This window comes from Carcharodon carcharias, chromosome 7 (genome assembly GCF_017639515.1).
Source record: "Carcharodon carcharias isolate sCarCar2 chromosome 7, sCarCar2.pri, whole genome shotgun sequence".
Classification (NCBI taxonomy): domain Eukaryota; kingdom Metazoa; phylum Chordata; class Chondrichthyes; order Lamniformes; family Lamnidae; genus Carcharodon; species Carcharodon carcharias.
Genome location: NC_054473.1, coordinates 73,465,353 through 73,487,227, shown reverse-complemented (window position 1 = coordinate 73,487,227; position 21,875 = coordinate 73,465,353). Strand labels below are relative to the sequence as shown.

The window sequence follows — 21,875 nt, the reverse complement described above, 5'->3', positions numbered from 1 at the left end:
AGCTTCACTGTCCTTCAAATACCTTTTCCACACAAGAGAAAGCAACAATGTTTTTAAGTAGATGAAAGCAAAATACTGCGGATGCTGGAAATTCGAAATAGAAACAAAATTGCCGGAAAAACTCAGCAGGTCTGACAGCATCTTTGGAGAGAGAAACAGAGTTAATGTTTTGAGTCTGTTTGCCTCGTCTTCAGAGCTATGAAGAGTCGTCATATGGACTCGAAACATTAACTCTGTTTCTCCCTCCACAAATGCTGCCAGGCCTGTTTTTCCAGTATTTTCTCTTTTTATTTATGTTTTTATGTATATTAACACATACTAAACTGAAGTAGACTCTGGATGTGCTATGCAAGAATCCTAGGAAAGCATAACCAGAAAAAGACAATGGCTCACCCATTCCCATTCTTTACAGACCATGCACCCTTCTACCCAGTTCTTCTCCAGCTGGAACGTTCTGCACAATTGCTCATCAATCCCTAGCAAAGCTGCAGGATATCCATCCAACCATCCTCACAACTTCACGGTTTTAACCCCAGCTCTTATGTAATCCCAGACTTCAGCTTTTTCCCCATAATGCTGCAAATTAGTCCTCCTCAAACACATGTCCAATTGCCTTTTGAAAGTTACTATAGAATTGGCTTCCACCAACCTTTCAGGTAGTGCGTTCCAAATCATAACAACCAGCAGCATGAAATAAATTCTCATTTCCCACCTCCAGTTCTTCTGGCAGTAATTTTAGATCTATGACCTCTGATTACCAACCCGTTTGCCAAAGGAAACAATTTACCCTCACTTGTTCTAATGAAACGCTTCATTATTTTTAACATTCATTGCTCGAAGGAGAACATACCAGCTTCTCTAATCTCTCCACATAACTGAAGTCTTGCATCCCTAGTAAACTTCCTTTATACCTATCTAAGGCCTTCACCTCTTTTCTAAAGTATGATACCCAGAATTGTACATAATACTCTAGCTGAGGCCTAACCAGTGATTTGTAAAGGTTTGGCATAACTTCCTTGTTTTTGTATCCAATGCCCCTGTTTACAAAGCCAAGTATATCTCGTATGTTTTCTTAACCACCTTATTAACTTGCTCTGCCACCTTCAAAGAGTTGTGAAAATGCTTAATTAGGTTCTTGTGGTCTTCAACCTCCCTCAAATAGTTCCATTTAGATTATACTGCCTCTCAGTGTTCTTCCACCCAACATGCATCACTTCACACTTACCACATTAAACTATATCTGCCATTAGTCTGACCATCTGAAGAGACTGTCTGTTCTCTTGAAGTCTGGGACAAACCAACTCAGTATTTACCACATTTCCAAGTTTTGTTTTATCCGAAAACTTCAAAGTTGTACTTCTTATACCCACGAACAAGAACAGTAACGATCCTGGTACCGATCTCTGGGCAACCCCCTCCCAACCACAATCCCCCCACACCCCCACCCCCAAATACTTCTCTCCAGTCAAAAAAGACATGCATTCACCAGTACTCCCTGCATCTTACCACTTAGCCAATTACGCACCCAAGTTAGCACCCTGCATTTAATCCCATAAAATTCTAATTTCAGAATAAATATGTTCTTCTGCATCCTTTCTTATCCATATATTTGTTATTCTTTCATAAGCCACTGTGACATTGAAAAGCTTCCAAAGATCAACCACAGTTATTATTTGTGCCTGCTTCTCTCATCTGTGTTTGTACACGTGGCTAAAAGCACACGGGGCTGATCTCAATTAGTCACTGCACTGTTGTATCAGGGTATCTGTGTTTGCATTGTATTAAGATAAATAGTGTTACAATGTTTGGTGTAAGCTGCAAATTAATGGTTCTGTGTATCAAAAAAATAAAAACCACTGCAATGTGCAGAATGATTCCTCTCCAGTGTGTTGACAATGTTCCAACTTCCTGGGGGCATAACTACAGGAATTAAATTTCCATCTTTGATCCATGTGCATTTTTTTCTCTTTCCAGTTACTGTTCATCCAGTAAATTGGTAATTTGATGGAACAATTTCATGCTAACTACTCTGAGGAAGAAAAACACATTTAAATAGCTAACACATCTGAATACCATAGGTGTTTTAACACCAACTGGCATTCATATGGTGTCTTTAACGTAATCAAACATCCCAAGATGCTTCACAGAAGCAATATCAAACAAAATCTGACACTGTGCCACATAAGATATTTGACAGGTGATCAAAAGCTTAAGTAGGTTTTAAGGAGCATCTTAAAGGTGCTCCTATACATAGAGTGAAGGAAGATGTTGAATTCTTTTTTGAGTTTTATCAAGTTGAGCTATGGCAGTCCTCGGTAATGAAAAATATTTGTGCTTTTTGTACTGAAAACAACAACTTGCATTTATATAGTGCCCTTAATGTAGTAAACCAGGAGTGTAATCAGGCAAAAGCTGACACCAAGTCAAAGGAGATATTAGCTAGATGACCAAATGCTTGAGTGAAGTTGTAGGTTTCAATCTGTGTCTTAAAGGAAGAGAGAGGGATCGAGGGGTGGAGAGGTTCAAGTGAAAGCACTGCCAAGTCAGGTATTGCAGTAGTTAAATGTGGAGGAATGCTCCATTTATCCTGCTCACTTCCAATCGAATGTGGCTAGGGATGGAAGCAGTGTAAAGTTACCTGTACACTACAGCATCTAGACACCTTAACCCCAACTTTCCTCATCCCATCCTCATAATCCACAAAATTGGCACATGGAGTTGGGGTCACGAAGTTATGGGATCCTCTACCACAGAGGGTTGTGGATGCTCCATCGTTGAGTATATTCAAGGCTGAGATAGACAGATTCTTAGTCTTTCAGTGAATCAAGGAATATGGAGACCGGGAGGGAAAGTGGAGTTGAGGCTGAAGGTCAGCCAATAGCTTTGAATGGCGGAACAGGCTCAAGTGACTGTCTGGTCCACTCAGGCTCCTATTTCTTATGTTTTTATGTTCATGCCTTCTTGGCAAGATTGAAAATGTAATGCTAGTTCCAAGTTACAAGAAAGCCCCAGTAGAAATCAAGTTGAAGTTGCAGCAAACCCATTCAGGCAGGAGTCCCATCATTAAAAGGTCAAGAGACACTTTAATCATACCAGGTTTCAAAGGTGAAAGAAGAATTTGCTAACTTACTACACCACCCAGCTCCCTTGAATTTCCTGTTTATATCACAAGCAATTTTACAGCTTCATGTTACGCATTTGAACCAGGAAAATTGCATTTATTGAAGTTGAAAAACGCACTCAAAAGCAGTGCATCTTTTTAAAGACCCATCTACTAGACGTTTCACGCTGGCTTCTGGCAGGAATGGCGACCCACCACAAGAGCAGGAGCACAAGTTCCTACCTTTTTATGCCAGCCGGAAACCCATTTTTCAGCTCCCACCGCCTTGTTCCCACACCCCACATCCACCATTAAGCCTGCAGCAGGGAGAACTGGAAAATTCCACCCTGACTCTCACTTGGTTAACAGCTCACAGTTGCCTGCTGCCCTCTCAATTCCTCATGCAAGTTGCTAATCTTCACGAGCAAGCCCGCTACTGATTATTGCTGCATTTTCTTTTTGGCTATGAGGCTATCAGCTAGTTCAACACAGACACATCTGTCAACTTCAATCCTGACAAGACATGAGTAATAAGACATGATTCACTGATTCTGAAATATCATAACCTGTCTTTTCTCTTTACAGATGTTGACTAACCTGCCAAGTATTGTCAGCATTTTCTGCTCTTAACCTCAATGATACAGTTTGACATAATAAATACAGAAAATGACATGCATTTTGTTTTACATCAAAAGATTGTAAATCAGTGTGGTTCATGGCAAATTAAGATCAGCAAGCCAATAAATATTTTCACCATTATGACTAGAATTGATGTTTATCCTGACAATTAAACAATAACTGCCTTTATTGTAGAAAATCCTCTCAAGATCCTTCACAGAGGTATAATCAGACAAAAATGGGTGCCAAGCCAAAGCAGACATTAAGAGGGGTAACATTTTATGGAAGTTGAGAGGGAGATGGAGAAGCAGACGAGCTTAAACGATTTCACAAAGTGTATTGTGTAGGTTGACAGACCACCAGATAATGTGGAAGAGAAGACTGAAACTTGCCTGAGTCAAATGTGTTGTAGGACAGGATAGTAATCAATCGGGCTTCAATTTCCCCATGCTTTATTGCATACAAACGTGAGGCAGAAACATTTTAAATGACCTATTTATTTCTGAGAGTTCCATTCATGATGTGCTTATTTAGCAATCATCTCCAAAGCAGTACCTGAGCTGCTAAAGTCAGGCTAATAGCTTTAGTTTTTTGAAAATAAACTTTTCATAAAGATTTTGTTTTCTTCAATCTTTGCCTGAGATTTGTTTCAGGGATAATAGTTTTGCCCGAGTGTTAATATATTAACTGGGCTCATTTTATAATTCTAGTACTTATGGAATTGCTGACACTTGAACACAAAATATAAAAAAAATATAAAAATATGAGAGTTACATTTGGTTCCACAATAGCGATAAATGAACCAAATCAAATGTCCAAAATCCAAATTTTCTGGAGCAGACATGCCTCATGCAGGATCATGCCAGCGTCCAGATTTCTACACCTTCACTGCTGCGAACTGCACTTTTATGCATTGCAGTGAAAGTGATGGAACGTTGATTAGATCTGCAATGTTAAGCCCATGTCTTATAGCACTTTCAGTCATCTTCTCGGCAGCCTTCCATCTCGTCAGACAATGGTTTGCGCCATGGTGGTCAACCCTATGTTAATCACCTGTTGAGGCTCAGGAGCCCCATTCTGGCATGGCTGTCTCTGCTGCATTTCAACTTTCAGTATAAATCTGTCTTCACATGTCACATGTCTGTTTTCAGAGCTGTTAGCTTTTGTTTTTGAAGTTTTAGTTAGTCTTCTAGGTTGGAATACATGAGCTTTTCTCTTCACGAGCATGGCGGGGAGGGAGTTTAATGCTATGCTTTCTGTTTACTACATGGTGCTGCTGTTTTAATATATTTTCTTCAATGTCATGTCCTGTAAAATTTTTTACTCACTAAAGTTATAAATGTTAAAGCTGGGTAATGGAAAGCTCTGTTTGTATCAAACGTGCTGCATGGTTAGCTGCAGATTCAAGCTCTTTTGACACTGCCCCAACAAGATTCAGCTCCAACCTTCTCAGCAATTTTCAATTTCTCACACGAGTGGGAGCCAGAAATCATTTGTGGTCTCTCTGAGTGAGACTGCCATTTAAGTGTTGAGTTGCAATAGGCCACTAAATTATGACAGCTCGAACTCACTTACGGGCAGCAGAGAGAGAGAGGACCCTTTTGTGTGTTGGACCTCTTTTGCAAACTTCTAAAGAATATTCTCACGTGAGACACAAATACTGCACTCTGTGTTACCTGGGGCAGGGCTGCTGTTTTCTAGAATTTACAATGAATTCATTCACTGGTTATTTTGACAACAATTTCAAAATTTTGCCACACATACTGGTGGTGGATAGCATTACATAATAATTGCAGCAGTGATTAATGGTGTAGCACTCCTTCTCCAGTGAATGAGAAAGAACTTTATAAACTACAGAATGCAAGGTCCATCTCCCACTCTTTCCTTCCCTTCCACAACTTCTCTACCTCCATTTATGGGGATAAGCCATCAGCCAATACTCTAAGCCTACTGACGTTCGTAGCTACTTTGACTACACTTCTTCCCAACCTGCTTCGTCTAAAGACTTTATTCTATTCTTCTAGTGTCTTCACCACTGTCGCAACTGTTATGATGATGCCAACTTCCACACCAGTGCTTCCAATATGTCTTCCTCTTTCTTCAAATGAGGATTCTTCTTCGTTGCAATTGATGAGGCCCTTGACCATTTCTGTTTCATTTCTCGTACTTCTGGTCACACCTCTTCCCTTCCAGAGCTATGATAGCATTTCCCTTGCCCTTACCCACCCAAGTTACCAGCCTCCAAATTCAACGGATCATCCTCCACATTTCCGCTACCTCCACCATGATGTCACCACAAAGTACAGCTTCTCCTCCCCTCTCAGTATTCCAAAAGGACCATTCCTTCTGCGACACCCTGGGCCACTCTTCATTCACCCCAAGTACTCACTTCCCTTCCTGCCGCACCTGTGTTCAAGCGTCAACAATTCCATAAGTACTAGAATTATAAAATAACCCCAGTTAATATATTAACAAAAAAGCAGGAGATGCAATACCTGCCCATTCACCTCTCCCATTCTCACCATCCAGGGTACCAAACACACCTTCCAGATGAAATCATAATTTACTATTCTTCTTTTAACTTAGGATACTGTGTTTGTTACTCACAATGTGGGCTCCTCCATGGCTTTGAGATCAAACACAGATTGGAAAATCACTCAGCTGAACAAATCAGTCAGTTACAAGCATGATCTTACCTTCCGGTTGTCTGTCATTTTAATTCTCCGCAACACTCCCAGTCCGATCCCTCTGCCATCTGCCCCTGCATGTTCCAATGAAGCTCAACGGAAAGTTGGGGAACAGCACCCCATCTTTTGATTAGACACTTTAAAGCCTTTCGGGCTGAACACAAGTTAAAAAATTTTTGATCATAACCACTGTTCCCCATTTCTTGGACAGCAGATGCTGATAATTCTTGCTATCTACAGCTGTTTCTAAATTCATCTTTTGTCCCTTTCCTTGTCTCATTGCAACCCTGTTGCATCATGAAGACTTTTGCCATATATGCTCTCCATATCTAACAAAGGATATACTTGTCACAGAGGTGGTACAGTGAAGATTCACTAAATTGGTACGCAAGATGGAGTCATAGGGTCATAACACCACAGGAGGAAGCTAATTGGCTTGTTGAGTACAAGTTGGCTCTCTGTGGAGCAACCCAGTCATTGGCATTCCCCCACTTTTCCCCGTAGCCCCGCAGGTTTATTTCCTTCAAACTTCCTATTGTCTCAGTTTCCACCAACCTCGTAAGCAACAAGTTCCAGGTCAGTACCACCCACTACATAAAAACATGGTTTCCCACATTATTCCTTCATCTCTTGCCCAAAACCTTAAATCCATATTTAGCTAGTCCTTGTACCATCAGCTAATGGGAACAACTTTTCTTTGTTTACCTTATCTAAACCTGTCATAATCTCGTACACCTCTATTAGATCTCCCCTCAACCTTCTTTGCTGCAAGATGAACAACCACAGCTTCGCCAACCTAAACTTGTAATTAAATTCCCTCATCCCTGGAACCATTCTGGTAAATCGTTTTGAATTCTCTCAAGGATCTCTATATCGCTCCTGAAGTGCAGTGAACAGAACTGGACACAGCACTCCAGCTGTGGACCAACCAGAGCTTTATAAAGGTTCAGCATAGTTTCCCTGCTTTTTGTCAATGCCTCCAATTATTAAGTATGTCCTGCCACCTTCAAAGATCTATGAACATGAATGACCAAGGTCCCTCTGCCCCTGCACACTCTTTAGAACTATGCCATTAAATATATATTGCCTCTCCCTATCCCTTGTGCTGAACTGTATTACCTTAAATTCCAACTGCTACTTGTCTGCCCATTCTGTTAGCCTATCTACATCCTGTTGCAATCGATCAGTCATCATCCTCACTGTTTGCCACACCTCCAAATTTAGTATCATCATAAAAATTGGAAATGTTACTCTGCATTCCAATATCAAAGTAATTTATTTATGAGAGAGTTGCCCTATAATGTCAAGCTGAATAAGGTCCATACTCTCTGGAGTTAAAAAGAATGGGAGGTACTCTCATTGAAACATAAAGGCCAGAATTTTACAGTGGGGATGGAGCAGTAAAATGCGATGAGCCATTCTAAACTCCATTGACTTCGGCTGGAACGCAAAATCCCACTGCCGTAAAATTCCACACAAAGAATCCGAAGGTGCTTGACAGGGTAGACATATAGGTTGTTTCCCCTGGCTGGGGAATCTAGAACGTAAGGACATAGTATCAGGATAAGGGGTTGATTATTAAGGACAATAATTAGGAGAAATGACTTCACTCAGAAGGCTGTGAATCTTTAGAAATCTTTACTCCAGATGGTTGTGAATGCTCAATTGTCGAGTATATTCAAGGCCGGGATAGATAGAATTTTGGTCTTTAAGGGAATCAAGGTATATGGTGAACAGAGGGAAAGTGGAGTTGAGGCAGAAGATCAGTCATAATCATATTGAATGGCAGAGCAGGCTCAAGGGTAACTCCTGCTCCCATTTCTTATGTTCTTAACTTCCCCCACCACTATACTTGTTTAAAGCTTGTTACATCTCTTAACATTTTCCAGTTCTAATTGAGTCATCTACCTGAACATTAACTCTGTTTTCTCTCTACAAATGTTATAGAACCTGCTGAGTTTTTCCAGCACATTCTGCTTTTATTACAGAATGCAAGTGGTCCCTCATCTTCAGCTACCAAAAGATACAGCACAAGCAGTAGAGATCTGTTTTCTCTGGGGGAAAAAAGCTTTAAAAAAAGCAGACAACAACTTCCATTTATATAGCACCTTTAACAAAGTAAGATGTCCCAAGGAGTTTCACAGTGACATTATAAAACAAAATTATGATAGAAGCCACGTAAGGGGAAATTAGGGCAGATGACCAAATGTTTGGTCAAAGGTGTAGGTTTTAAGGAGTGTCTTAAATGAGGGAAGTGAGGTAGAGAGCTGTAGGAGGGAATTCCAGACCGTAGGACCTAGGGAGCTAATGGCACAACCACCACTGATGGAATGATTAAAATCAGGGATGCTCAAGGGGCCAGAATTAAGAGGAGTGCAGATATCTCTGTGGGTTTTAGGATTGGAGGAGATTACAGTTAGGGTGGGGGCAGATCATGGAGGGATTTGTAAAATAGGCTGAAAGACAAATCTCGCTTAATTCCATCCAAGTACTGCTGCAATCCATGTTGTTGCTTGAATAGATTTGTGTTGAAGACAAAGAAGATCTTAGAGCTTCACTTTTTCCCTTAAAAAGGCAGAGCTGGAAGGAATTATTGAACTGTCAGCCATTTGAGTACAATTAGCTCTCTCAGTTGAGCTGGCTATTATATCAAAAGGTCCTTATTTATGCAGGCTAGGTCTTAGGAGCTACTCTTCCACATTTACACCTTGAGCAATAATCACTGTTACTTCCTGGAAACTCTGTGTGTGTACATTAAGTGAGGGCACTAAGGATGGGAGAAGGGATTAACTATGATGAGCTTCATGGTGAAATAGCTTGCCAAAGATCACACATGAAAAAAGATCTCCTCAGAATGATACTAGAGGACTTCCAATGACACTTCAACCAAACCCAGCAATAGTCAGTGCATTTGGGAGAGAAAATTGATGAGAGGGGAAATAAAATTCTTTCACTTCAAAAGCAGATGTCTACTGCTTGTGATATGCCTATTGCTCATCAGTTATTAAGAATGCAGCCTAGTTATAAAGCACATTCACAGACCGTCCATGACATTTTGGAAAGTTTCTGTGAATGATGTCCTCATGTCGTCAGCAATAACTGATGTCATGATACCTCTACAGGGAATACATTTACCTGCATGGCTCTGTTTTCATTTGAACTGTGTATTTACCGGTCAAGGAAGACAGAAGCAATTGGCAACATAAGAAATAGCAGCAGGCATAGAACATATGGCTACTCAAGCCTGGACTGCCATTCAATATGAACATGGTTGATCTTCTACCTCAACTCCACTTTTCTGCGCACTCCTGTATAACTTGATTTCCTGAAAAATCAAAAATCTCTCTCTTAGCCTTGAATACACAATAATAAAATATCCACAACCTTCTGGGGTAGAGAATTCCAAAGATTCACAACCCTTTGAATGAAGAAATTCCTTCTCAGCGCAGTCCTAAGTAATTGACCCCTTAACTTGAGGCTGTGGTCTGGAGTGTTTGGGCTCTCCAGCCAGGGGAAACAACCTCTGTATCTACCCTGTCAAGTCCTTTCAGAATTTTCTATGTTTTGAAGAGATCATCTCTCATTATTCTAAATTCCAGAGTAAATACCAAGTCTCTCATTATAGGGCAACCCTTTCATCCCAGGAATCAATCTAGTGAATTGGCAACATACAATTAAAAAAGGGAAGCTGGATGGTGTTAGGGAGTTGGACTAACATCAACATTTGAGCCAATAACACAGTATGCTGGTTGAAATGAGACGCTGAGTTCAATAATGCACAGGAGCTGCAATATATATTACTTCATTTGAATGACCAAACAAAAAAACGTGGGTCTATGAATCGGCTGTCAGGGTAATGCTGCAATTCTGCAGCCAGCAGGTTCTGACCATTTGCATCGACTCTCTCGGCTACACAGGAAAAAAAAAAGAGCAAGGGAAGAGAGCAAGGCTTTCCCCAGACAAGGAATAATCTCACTAATATAAAAGCACCTGTACTGTTCAATCCTATATCTAATATGCAAAATAAGTAATGGTTGGACATGTACTGGAACTGAAATGCACTATGCCAGATTAATACCGCAGGTTACAACCATTCATACCAGACTTCCTTCTTGATCTCATTCTATGCTATCCAGGGTGCATGCATCTCAGTCTTCAATTACACAAGAATACTGCAAAACATCTGGATTGCCAATGCAAGTGGCCCAGCCGATAAAGGCCACAGGCAATTCAACCAGATTCATAGAAACCATATAGGTCAGATTTAATGAACAGTCTGTGCTGAGTTTCCTGATGTCAGCTAGAATATCAGCTAGGAATACAAATATTCTAGGTACACCTAGGGAAGGGAGATAAAAGCTTACATAAGTGACCTTTCCCTTGATCCTAAACAGTGACGCCTGCTGGAAAGTGCCCCCGTGAAAACTGGGTGAAGACAGGATCAGGCCCAGCTGTGATACCTCTTGCAGTCCAATGGTATGACACAAATTATTGGGCAATCTACAGCAGAGCAATTGGAGACTTGAAATGCACTCCAGCAAGGAGTCAATGCTCCTAGGACAGGGCTGGGTGGGGCTGAGGAATGAAGGAAAAAAGTTACCTGGCTATTGACAAGGGTGAAGCAGGGACCACATCGAATGAACAAAGCTTTTCTGTCAAAGTAGCAGGTGTCGCAAAAGAGCCTGAGCTCTCTGATATTTGTGGTTCATCCTGATGCCCTTCTTGTATGTTGCAGTCTATGTCCTGGCACTGCTTAACATCCTCTCCTGCAAGTAAGATTTGTAAATTAGTCTCAATAGAATCTGGGAGAGTCAATGCTTAGCAATAATTTCATTTTCTATGCAACCTATCCCATCAGACTTGGGTAGGCAACCTGCTCTATTTCAGTGCCGTGCATATACGTGCATGAACCTCACACTGCACAGCGAGCATATACACTTCTAAATCTGATGACCAAACTACTGCTTTTGCGCTAATATTAACATAGGATTTAATGTCTTCGGTTGCATATCCCCTTATTCTACTTCTATAATACTGTTATAAAATTATAACCATATTGTGGGGCTCACCATTGACCAGAGACTCAAGTGGGTCAGCCACATAAGTGGAGTCGCGACTAGAAAATGTCAGAGCCTGGATATTCTGTAACAAGTGGCTCACTCCCCACAACCGCCATACACCACCCCAAAGCATCTCTGAGAACACTATTTGCCTGGATTGGGACAGCTGCAACAACACTCAAGAAGTTCAACGCTATATACAGGACAAAGCAATCTGCTTTGAAAGTTTTGTGAGGTTTGAGATCTTATCTTGTGCAGCGAGATCTTATCTTGTGCAGCAATCTTTATAGAATGCCTTTTGACACAACAAATACAGGTTCCCCTTTATCCAACCCGCTTGTTACATCCTCAAACAACTCTAATAAATTTGTTAAACACAATTTTTCTTGCACAAAACCATGTCGATTCTAACTGATTGTATTATAAGTCTGTAAATGTCCTGCTACTAACTCCTTAATAATGGCTTCTAGCATGCCCCCAATGAAAGATGTTAGACTAACTGGCCTATACTTTCCTGCTTTCTGTCTCCCTCCTTTCTTGAATAGATGTGTTACATCCATGGTTTTCCAATCACTAGGACCTTTCTAGAATCTAGAGAATTTTGGAAGATTACAACCAATGGCATCCACTATCTCTGCAGCCACTTCTTTTAAGATCCTACGATGCAGGTCATCAGGTCCTGACATCTTCAAAGACCTAAGCATATGAACTCACAGTTCCCTCAGCCCTTGCACTTTAGAACTGTGCCATTAAGTCCATATTGCCCCTCTCTATCCCTTCTGCTAAAATGCACTACCTCAAACTTCTCTGTATTAAATTGTATCTGCCACTTGTCTGCACATTCCTATCTCTGTCTTACTGCAGTTGATTGATATCACACTGGCTGTTACATTTCTAAGTTCGGTATCATAGGTAAACTTTGAAATTTTACTCTGTATGCCAAGATCCAAGACATTTATATATGCCAAAAAAGGCAGTGGTCCTAGTACTGACACTTGGGAGCACAACTGTCTGCCATCCTCCAATCTGAAAAATAACCATTTACCATGACTCGCTGTTTTCTGTTCTTAAGCCAATATTTATCCAAGCTGACACTGACCCTTCTATTCCATGAGCCCCAGTTTTGCTAACCAGTCCTTTTATGAGGTGCTTAATCAAATGCTTTCTTTCAATCCAAACGCACAACATACGTTGTATTGCCTTTATTATCCTTCCTTGTTACTTCATCGAGAAATTCAATTTAATTAGCCAAGCACAATCTACCTTTTATAAATCCATGCTGGCTCTCCTTAATTAACTCAAGCCTCTCCAAGTGGCTGCTGATCTTGTCCCTAATTTTTATTTCTAAAACTTACACACCACTGATGTTTAATTGACCGGCCTGCAGTTATTAGGAATGCCCCTGCACCCTTTCTTGAACGAGGATGCCAACATTTGCCACTCTCCAATTTGTATCTAAAGACTGGAACATTACAGCAAGATGTTCCGTTATCTCCACCCCCACTTCTTTTAGGAGCCCGAGATGTAAGCCATCCCAACCAGGTGACTTATCAACTTTAAGCACAGTCAGCCTTTCCAGTACATTCCCTTGATCAATTTTCACCCCCTCCATTTCCACTACCATCTCCACTCCTACCGATATTTTGTCAGCTTCCTCTTCCTTAGTAAATACTGATACAAAGTACTCATTTAGTATTCTAGCCCTGCCTTGAGCCTCTAAGCACGTTTCACTCTCTTTGTCTCTAACAGGCTCCTGCCTCTTACTATTTACAAGATGGTAGAAGCTTTTGGGTTCTCGTTTACGTAACTGCCATTCTACTCTCTTTACCACTCTTATTCTCCTCTTCACTTCCCCTTTCAACTTACTGTATTTGGCCTGTTTCTCCCTTGAAGGATTCACTTGACATGCATCATATATCCTGTTTTGTTTCATGGCTGTTTGTGCCAGGGGCAACTGTCAATGCATCTGTGCTTTCAAGGACTAAGGTTATTCACAGTAAAGAACTAAGCAGAAATTGCAACCGCAAGTTCATCAGCAATGGTAGAACCTAGTAAAATAATGTGGGGAAAATAACATCTTTAAAAGTTGAAAAGGATTTTCAAACTTCGTCAAAAGAATTCATCAGTGGCATTGTAATCACTCACTCAAGCAAATCAAAAAAATTGATTCACCCCTCCACTAATATTTATTAAAGTATTGTCAGAAAAATTATTTTTCAAGCACTTCACCTAGGAGACATTCAGAGAGTTGCAAAGGCCCAATTATCTGTCCAAGAATAGTGTCCTGCTGACAGTCAATCAGTCCCCTTGACACAGGTGAGATTTCCTATTACTTGGATTGCTGGCGACCTTTCCAATCTTCGATAATGCATGGGATAAAGTGACAGGCCTGACAATCATGTACAAGTGACCTACAAGAAACGGATTGAGTTTTTAAAATGTAGGAGTCACTGTTTTACATATGGCACCTTTTCATTTTGCTACATATTTTTAATAAACACTATTAATCATTTTCCAGTAGCTGAGCAGTTGAGGTGTGAGTGGCTGACACTAGCGTCAGTACTGAGCTCAAAGTCTAATGCTAGTCATCACATTGCTACAAAGTCGATGGTGGCATAATATGTATATCTCCTGCTGAGACAATTAAAAGGCAGGAATAGGTCAGAGGAGCTCCACTGGCTGTTAAATTTGTAATGACGTACATTCTGCTAAATCTGGTCTTGCGCAAACTTTCTTAATTCATCTCACACAGTAACTCCGTGGCTAGGCTGACTGCATGTTTAGTAATGGCTACTATATCTGCTCTAAACAATCCAAACCAAGAAATCACCCATAATCCAGATCTTCAAAAGGAGTGGCACGCAGTGCTTTGCAAGGGAGGAGAGAGAGGGGGATTGGAATTCTAACTCATGTTCCTCAGTGTAGGTGAAACTACTGCACTCAGGCTTTGGATGTGCAAAGAGACCAAAATCTATCATTCAATGGTTTATTAGGTTAAGCAATTATATCAAGCTACCATATTGTTGTGGTGCTAATACGTAGCAGTAATTGGGTAGACTCCTCATTGTTTGAGTACGTTCAAGTTATAAATGATTTCATCATCTTCTGTGGGTCCTCTCCTGAGTGAAGAGTCCGATGTAGAATTAGCATGGATGTCCGCAGAACTGACAATTCAAATTGTCATTGTCAATGTTTGGGGACCTTCTGCAGCTGTGCCACCTTTGGCCTTCGTCTGAGCATGTTGGATGTTGTGAGCTTAGAGTGGATGGTCCTTGCAACATACGGAAAAAAATTTCAGTGCTGGCCTCCATTTTCGCAGGTCAGCTGCAGTATTTTCCCAAAAGAGATGGTCTGCAATGCAGAAGTTTGACAGGTTTCTTTTTAGTGTGCCCTTATATCATTTATACAGACCACCTTGATGTTGTTTGCCAGTTCCCCATAGAAGATTTGCTTGGAGATTCTATAATCATCCATGCGGGAGACTTGGCCTGCAAGTTGAATTTTCTGGAGGGTGGTCTCCATGCTGTTGAGTTCAGCAAGTTGGAGGACCTCATTGTTTATGATTCTTTTTCCTGCCATTGAATCCTTATGATGATCCTCGGTATCTTAAGTGGAAGTATTCCAGCCTTGATGTGGCACCTACAGCAGACCCAGGAATCTGCTCCCTTACAGCAGGGTGGTAAAGACAATGTCCAGTTGGAGTTTGGTTTTAATCTTCAACTTAATGCTATTCTGCTTCCAGGCATGATCATAGGGCCTGCCACGGGCGGAACTTGCTTTCTGGATATGTGCATGGATATCTCCATCAATAGTGGCACCCCTAGGGAGTACACTACCAAGGTATGAGAATTTTCCACAACCTTGAAACCAGTGCCATCAATGGTTATGTCTGGAGCTTCATAGCATATGCCCGGTGCTAGCTGAAACATAACTCATAAGTACAGGTATGTCTACGATGGCTTCCTTAAGCATTAGAGCAAAGAAGAAATTGAAGAGTTAGAGTCATGACGCATCCTTGCTTTGTGTTGTTGGGCAACTCACCACAGGCACAAATACATCCAATCATGCCATCAAGTAGTAGACACAAGATTTTCTTAAACTTGTTCAGGCACCCTAGCTTGGAAATGAAATGTCATAAACTGGGCCGACTCTCACTATCAAAAGCTTTAGCTACATCTATGAACAGCATATATAGATCCTGATATTGTTCTCTGCACTTTTTTGTAGTTGTCTTACTATAAACACACACAAATATACAGCACTAAGAATTTCTAGTTTGTCAATATATGTTAATGTTAATATGTTAATAATGACAGCCTTGATGCAACTCAAAGTTGTCTGCACAATCTATCTTCTTTCCCTATTATACAACTCAGAACACATTCTCCGGATACAACTCAAATTTGGAAGGAAAAAATGTCCATATTTGTGAAGCTCGGTATTTTCTACGGCTTAATTGGACATTCTATTTCTGCAAAAATTCCACGCACCTACCATTACACCTTATTAAAATCCTAGTGTTAACAATATATCATGAAATAGGACAGATTATTTGTAACTCACTCGGTTCATTCTTACATAAAACAGGCATCAAATTCACCCTGAATTCAACCTTCAAGGGTTGTATTTTGATACTACATTCAAATTAGTTCCTGAATTAGGCATAGTCAACACTTGCACTGAATCTGCAGCAGTGTAAGACTGCTGAAGTAAGCAAGAGTATCAGCCTGGTATTTGCTAGTGTGAAGCATAGGTCAAAAAAAAGCCTGTCTGTTACATGTTCTTCCAAGGATTTTAAATTAAATTAGTTGAACTCTGACTACAACGTGCTCTGTCAATTCCAGTGCAAGAGCCCCACTGAGAAAGGCTATGAAAAGCACTTACGTCCAGAAAATCTAGAGGATAAAGCAGAATGAAACAGCCAGTGCTGTCAAATATCTTGGCACTTGAGCATCGCCTTCCCTATTTCAGAAGCTCTTATCTCCTTAGTCCTGACCAACTCCTGCTTGGAAGGGGAGAATAGTGCCAATGGGAGTACAGACTGGTCTGTCTGCTTCCTAGTTGTATCTGCCATTGGATTATTCCAAGCAGCCCTTTTCTCCCCTTTAGAAGCTGCTTTGCATTTGGATAACTTGTTTGAGCTTCGGGCAGCCCCCACCCTAATGTTTTGACTAATATGCAACTTTACACATGAAATAAGTTCAATATTATTATGTTACTGACAAAGTGTTTTGAGTTTGATTTTATACTGATTCCGACAAAAATTAAAGCTTCAATAATGGTATCTGGTGCGAGCAAAGAACACCAAAACTTAAAGACAATAAAACCAATTATATTGTCACTCTACTGGGAACTAAAGAATATTCATGTCTGGAATTGTGATGATTAGATTTGGTTTGTGAAAGGCCAACTGACGTTAGACTCAAGTTTGCAAGACTACATGAAACTTTGTGAAGCAAAATTGAAAATCAACCTTCTTGTTCCTTTTACCTGTGATCGTTAAACACTGTCCTTCGGTGCTTTTGTCGCTCTTCATGTTCTTCCCCTTAGTTTTCCATCTGTTTTTCACCTCAGCTACCAGCTGTTGAAACTCCTTCTGGTGTTTTACACCTGCAATGTAACATGTCAAAAGATGTTTTTATTGAATATTTGCACTGTAACTATGAGAATGATCGTGACAACCCCTGTTGGGAATGTTGCAATGAGTCTATGAATAATGGTAGTGAACGGCAGGACCTCACCACATAGATAACTCTAGAAAACAGTGATCCCACCGATCATCCTCCATTTTCCTCTTAGATTTTCAAATAACCAGCTGAATTAGAAGGGTTTTTTCTAGCTCTAGGGGAGGCTAGGAACCTCTGGACAGATTTAATGTCTAAGTCCAATTATGTCATACGGATATATACCTGGGTTCCTTTCAACTTGATTACTTGCACCATACTTCAGAACAACAATCCACCCTCTCAAGTCCAGCTCCATATCTACCCATATGAGGGTACAGGAACTGAAGAATGAGGGCGTGAAAGGGAATTTCATCCTGCCTAACAGATGAGATGATGGGGCACAGGGCTATAGGCAGGTCCTCATTTTAACTGCATCAGATCTGCCCCCACCCAACTATCCTCACCATCTTTTCCCTAAAAATGCTTACATCTGCATTGTAACATTTGTGCACCAGACTTACAGTCGTTTCCATCCACCCCACTTCTCTGCATCTTTGCTCCATCTCTGATCCTGCTTGTTGTCACGATACTTGTGTCAGCATTCATTGATGTTTACTCTCTCTCAACCCGAATAAGAGAAAGCTAATAGAAGGTGGGGGAATTGCAGTCTCCAAAATATGAGAGAAATGGATTTATTACTAGAAATTGATAAAGATATAAGTATGACAGGAGCCTTTTTACTTTTTACAGAAGCTAATTTTAATAGCACTGGCCTAACTTCTCTCTTTCCAGATTGAGAAATAATGGTATTGAACTCTCCATGAGCAGGAAGAGATGACTGGAACAGAGTACGGCAATGCACAAATCCCATACATTAGAAGCTTGTGCCATTATCAATTGTCTCAAGCACCATAAAAAGAGCTCAAGGCTGTCGCCCCGACAACCACCCCATTTAGACACCACAAATTAGATACAGCACAATGCACACATGGTAAGCCCTTAGCAACATTACCTTAACCTCAGAAAAGTACTGTGGACCAAGATCTTCGAAGTGAAGGTGCAATGTTCTAAGCAACTTCAACACCCAAGTCAAAGAAGAAACAGTTACAATATTTGCAGCTACTCAAAGTTTCCAGTATCTTCAGCAAGAAGAATATTTCCATAGATGGGAAGGTGAATGACCAGAGAACACAGATTTAGGATACTTGGCAAAAATCCTGGGGGGAAAAGGTGGAGAATTTGTTTTACGCAACAACTAACGGGAGGAGGAGGCTCCATAAACATCGCCATTCTCAATGATGGCAGAGCCCAGCAATTGAATGCAAAAGACAAGGCTGAAGCGTTTAGAACCATCTTCGACCAGAAGTGCCGAGCGGATTATCCATCTCGGCTTCCTCTTTAGGTCCCAACCTTCACAGAAGCCAATCATCACTCAATTTGATTCACTCCGCATGTTATCAAGAGACAGCTGAGCGCGCACTAGTACAGCAAAGGCTACAGGCCCTGTTGACATCACAGCTGTAGTGCTGAAGGCTTGTGCTCCAGAACTAACCATGCCTCTAACAATGCCATTCCAGTACATTTACAACACTGGGTTCTACGCAGCAATGTGGAAAATTGTATATCTTATGCACAAACACCAGAACAATTCCAATCCAGCCAATTATCCTTCCATCAGTCCAATCTCAATAATCAACAGGTTTGGGGGTTGGATCTCACATGTAAGGTTAAGGAAAAGGAAGGCCAAAATAACTAGGTCAAGATTTTTTGACAAGACCCAAAAATGTAACACAAACCCATATCTCCAAAACAAATGTTTAAAGTAGCCTACTATTAAGTGTTTCTTTTTGGCCTAAATTCTAATTATCCAGTCAATCAAATTTATTCACAAAAGTAGACCGTATATTGTAATGATTCAAAGTTATTCAGCTACTATATAGAAGAATGTTAAGAGACAGACATTTGGGCAGACGGGCATAAATAAGGTTCCAGGATCGATCCTTGTAGTGAAATGGGTAGGTTTGTTCATTGTTTATTACAAATTGTTGGCTTTATATCTTTCACTTTAATCAAGGTCTGTGTGACATTTTATCTGCTTTCAAAGGCTGAAGGAAAATCTTTAGTCCAATTGTTCTTCCTTATCAGCATTAAGGTTTATTCACAACAAAAGGTTCTGGTATATCGCCTTTAGTCAACTACCACAGCCAAAAACTATTATATATTTTGCGAAGAGATTTTTTTTCGTGTTCTTGCCTTGAAGTGGTATCATTTGAAGTGAAGTGAGTGTGTAGGTGGTTCAATCTGCCATCACAGGGCTGACGCAGGATGCTGTGTACAGGAGTCAGGGCTGCAGAATTTCTGCGTTGATGATCACTTATCACAACTTCAGTGCATTAGAAGAACACCGTGCCACAGCAGGGCAGCTATGTCAGACTGCACTTCCTAGTCACTCATTGAAGTTATTCTAAATTCCTCCCCAGTCTCTACATTGGAGAAGTTTTAATTTAAGGAATTATATTTCCTGTGCTGGTGATGGGAAGATTATCAATAATTTCCGCATGCCTTATTTGGAAACAAGATAGACAAAAGAAAAACTTTTCACACAGCTGAAAAATATTATCAAATTGTCCAAAATTGCATTATTATTTTCTAAAAGTGGACAAGCACTGGTTAGAAAATGTGGTCCAGGTATAGATGTCTCACTAGACTCCTTCAAAAATATCTATCATTTTCCAGAAAAGAAATTACCAGCTTTAAGAAAAGAAGATTAGAACCAAATCCATGGGAGACTTTTATTCAGATTTTCAAACTGTAGCTGTCTTCTTTCCATATTTCAAAAAACTCCATATAATGCTGTAATTTGCCTGGTCAAATTTTAACTTGCCAATCAATAGGCTACTCCACTTCTTATTTCAAATGCAAGAATACAGGCTCAAAAGCTCAGTTTAATTGCCCACTCATTTAAAATAAAAATGTTCTTTACTTCAACAGACAGAATAAAAATATTGGCCAGATTTTGTTGGATCTTTTGTTTGATTTTTCTTCCCTCCCCCTTCAACTCAGTGCAGAATTCTCTGTCTGTTGGGCGGGTGGGCCCAACCCAATCTCGGGCGAGCGGGGAGCCGATCCCCGTCGGAGAAGCGGGTTCACCGCCATTTTACGTGGGTGGGCCAATTAAGGCCCGCCCAGCGTGACATCTGGTGGGAAGTGCTCTGTGCTTCTTGTGATGGTGGGGGGGAGTCACTGAAAGCAACAGTGCGCTATTTCGCGCACATCTCCCTGAGGCTAAGTGCTGCCCCAGGGAGATCGCTGACACTTTTAAAAATATTAAAAATATAAAAAAAAATTCCCTAACATTTCCCGCTCATGTGACGATGTCACATGAAATGGGACATGTTCATAATTTACATAATAACTTTATTAAAATGTTTAAAACCTTGCATGAAATCTCATCCCACCGGTGGATGAGGTTTCATGTTTTATCTATTTGCCGCCGGCGCTCCTGGCCGACCCGCCAAGCTTAAGGTTGGACGGCATTTAATTGTTTAATTTATCCTGTCAATGGCTTCGATTGGCCATTGACAGGTCAGTGGGTGCACAGCTAAATTTTGCTGTGCCCCCGCCTTCCTGAAACTCCGATGTCATCACGTGTCGGTGAGCGGGACCCGCCCCCTGTGGCAAAATTCTGCCCTCAGAGTTTTTCCCTCTATGTTGCAGGAAGTGGAAGGCCATTGTCTATCTAGCAACTTGGGAACAATGTACCAATAGTGTAAGTCCTTAACCAATAACTTTTAAGGATTGAGGAAGATGTAGAAGAATGAGAGAAAGTGAATTAGAGGAAATTAGAAGTCAGAGCCAGTACAGAAAGAGAAACGACAATTGCATTGAGAAAAAATAGACAGAGCATCAGTAAAATAAATTTTAAAAAAGGAAATTAAAAATCTCCAACAATGATTCATTACCTGCAAGAATGAGACTCCAGATTCAACTACTCCCTTTCTCAGCCAGAGTGGTTCCATAGTATTGCAGGAGCATAAATCTCGTCATTTATAGGGTACTTACACAGTTAAGTACTAGCCCTAATTTTCTGTGGTGAGTTTAATTGGTAATTAATCAACGAGAGTGGCAATTTCTTGAAACTCTAAGGGAGGTTGAGGGGAAGCTGTCTTTTTCACAAGCTAATGCTGGAGCGAAACAAATCATCTAGCAACTGTAACAATTTGCAATTTATAGGATATGACTTCCTCACATTAGCTGGTTTATAATTTACAGAGCAATAACAGTGTACGTATTAAATTTAACACTAATTTAGCTGATCTATCCTGCTTAAACTGGTGTACTTTCATGTAAAACTCTTATCTCATTTCTGTCAATTGTATCCATCACTCCTAACTCAATCAACAATATTTTATCTCTGTGTTATTCAGCTTAACGTAACCAAATTTGGACAGAATTTATAATTGTTCCTCATAATTCAAATGGATGCAGTGTGCAAATTTCACACACCAATTATATTTTACTGAAATCCAAGTAACAAAATTGTACTCATTTAGGATTCAAGTTCTGGCGCCGTTCCACCTCAACCTCCCTAATGAGTATAACGATGTTGCTGCATTTCCTCATTAATTACCAAATAAACCCATTGCAGAAAGTTAGGACTAGTACTTAGCCTCGTAGGCAAGTAACTTCTTATGATAAGAACTGAATTGCGAGTTAAATTGGCTGAAGACTGGCATCTGTGATG

At 40.5% G+C, this 21,875-nt stretch overlaps 1 protein-coding gene across 2 annotated transcripts in view; it reads right to left on the bottom strand.

The window, feature by feature from the left end:
• Positions 1 to 21,875, bottom strand: part of rad18 (RAD18 E3 ubiquitin protein ligase) — a 277,150-nt gene that overhangs the window by 86,616 nt on the left and 168,659 nt on the right. For both annotated transcript variants that reach the window (XM_041192132.1, XM_041192133.1), the window contains exons 10-11: positions 16,956 to 17,075; positions 11,006 to 11,171 (exon numbers count right to left, since the gene is read on the bottom strand). In XM_041192132.1, coding sequence (XP_041048066.1) covers positions 11,006 to 11,171; positions 16,956 to 17,075 — 286 coding nt within the window. The remainder of the gene's footprint in view (positions 1 to 11,005; positions 11,172 to 16,955; positions 17,076 to 21,875) is intronic.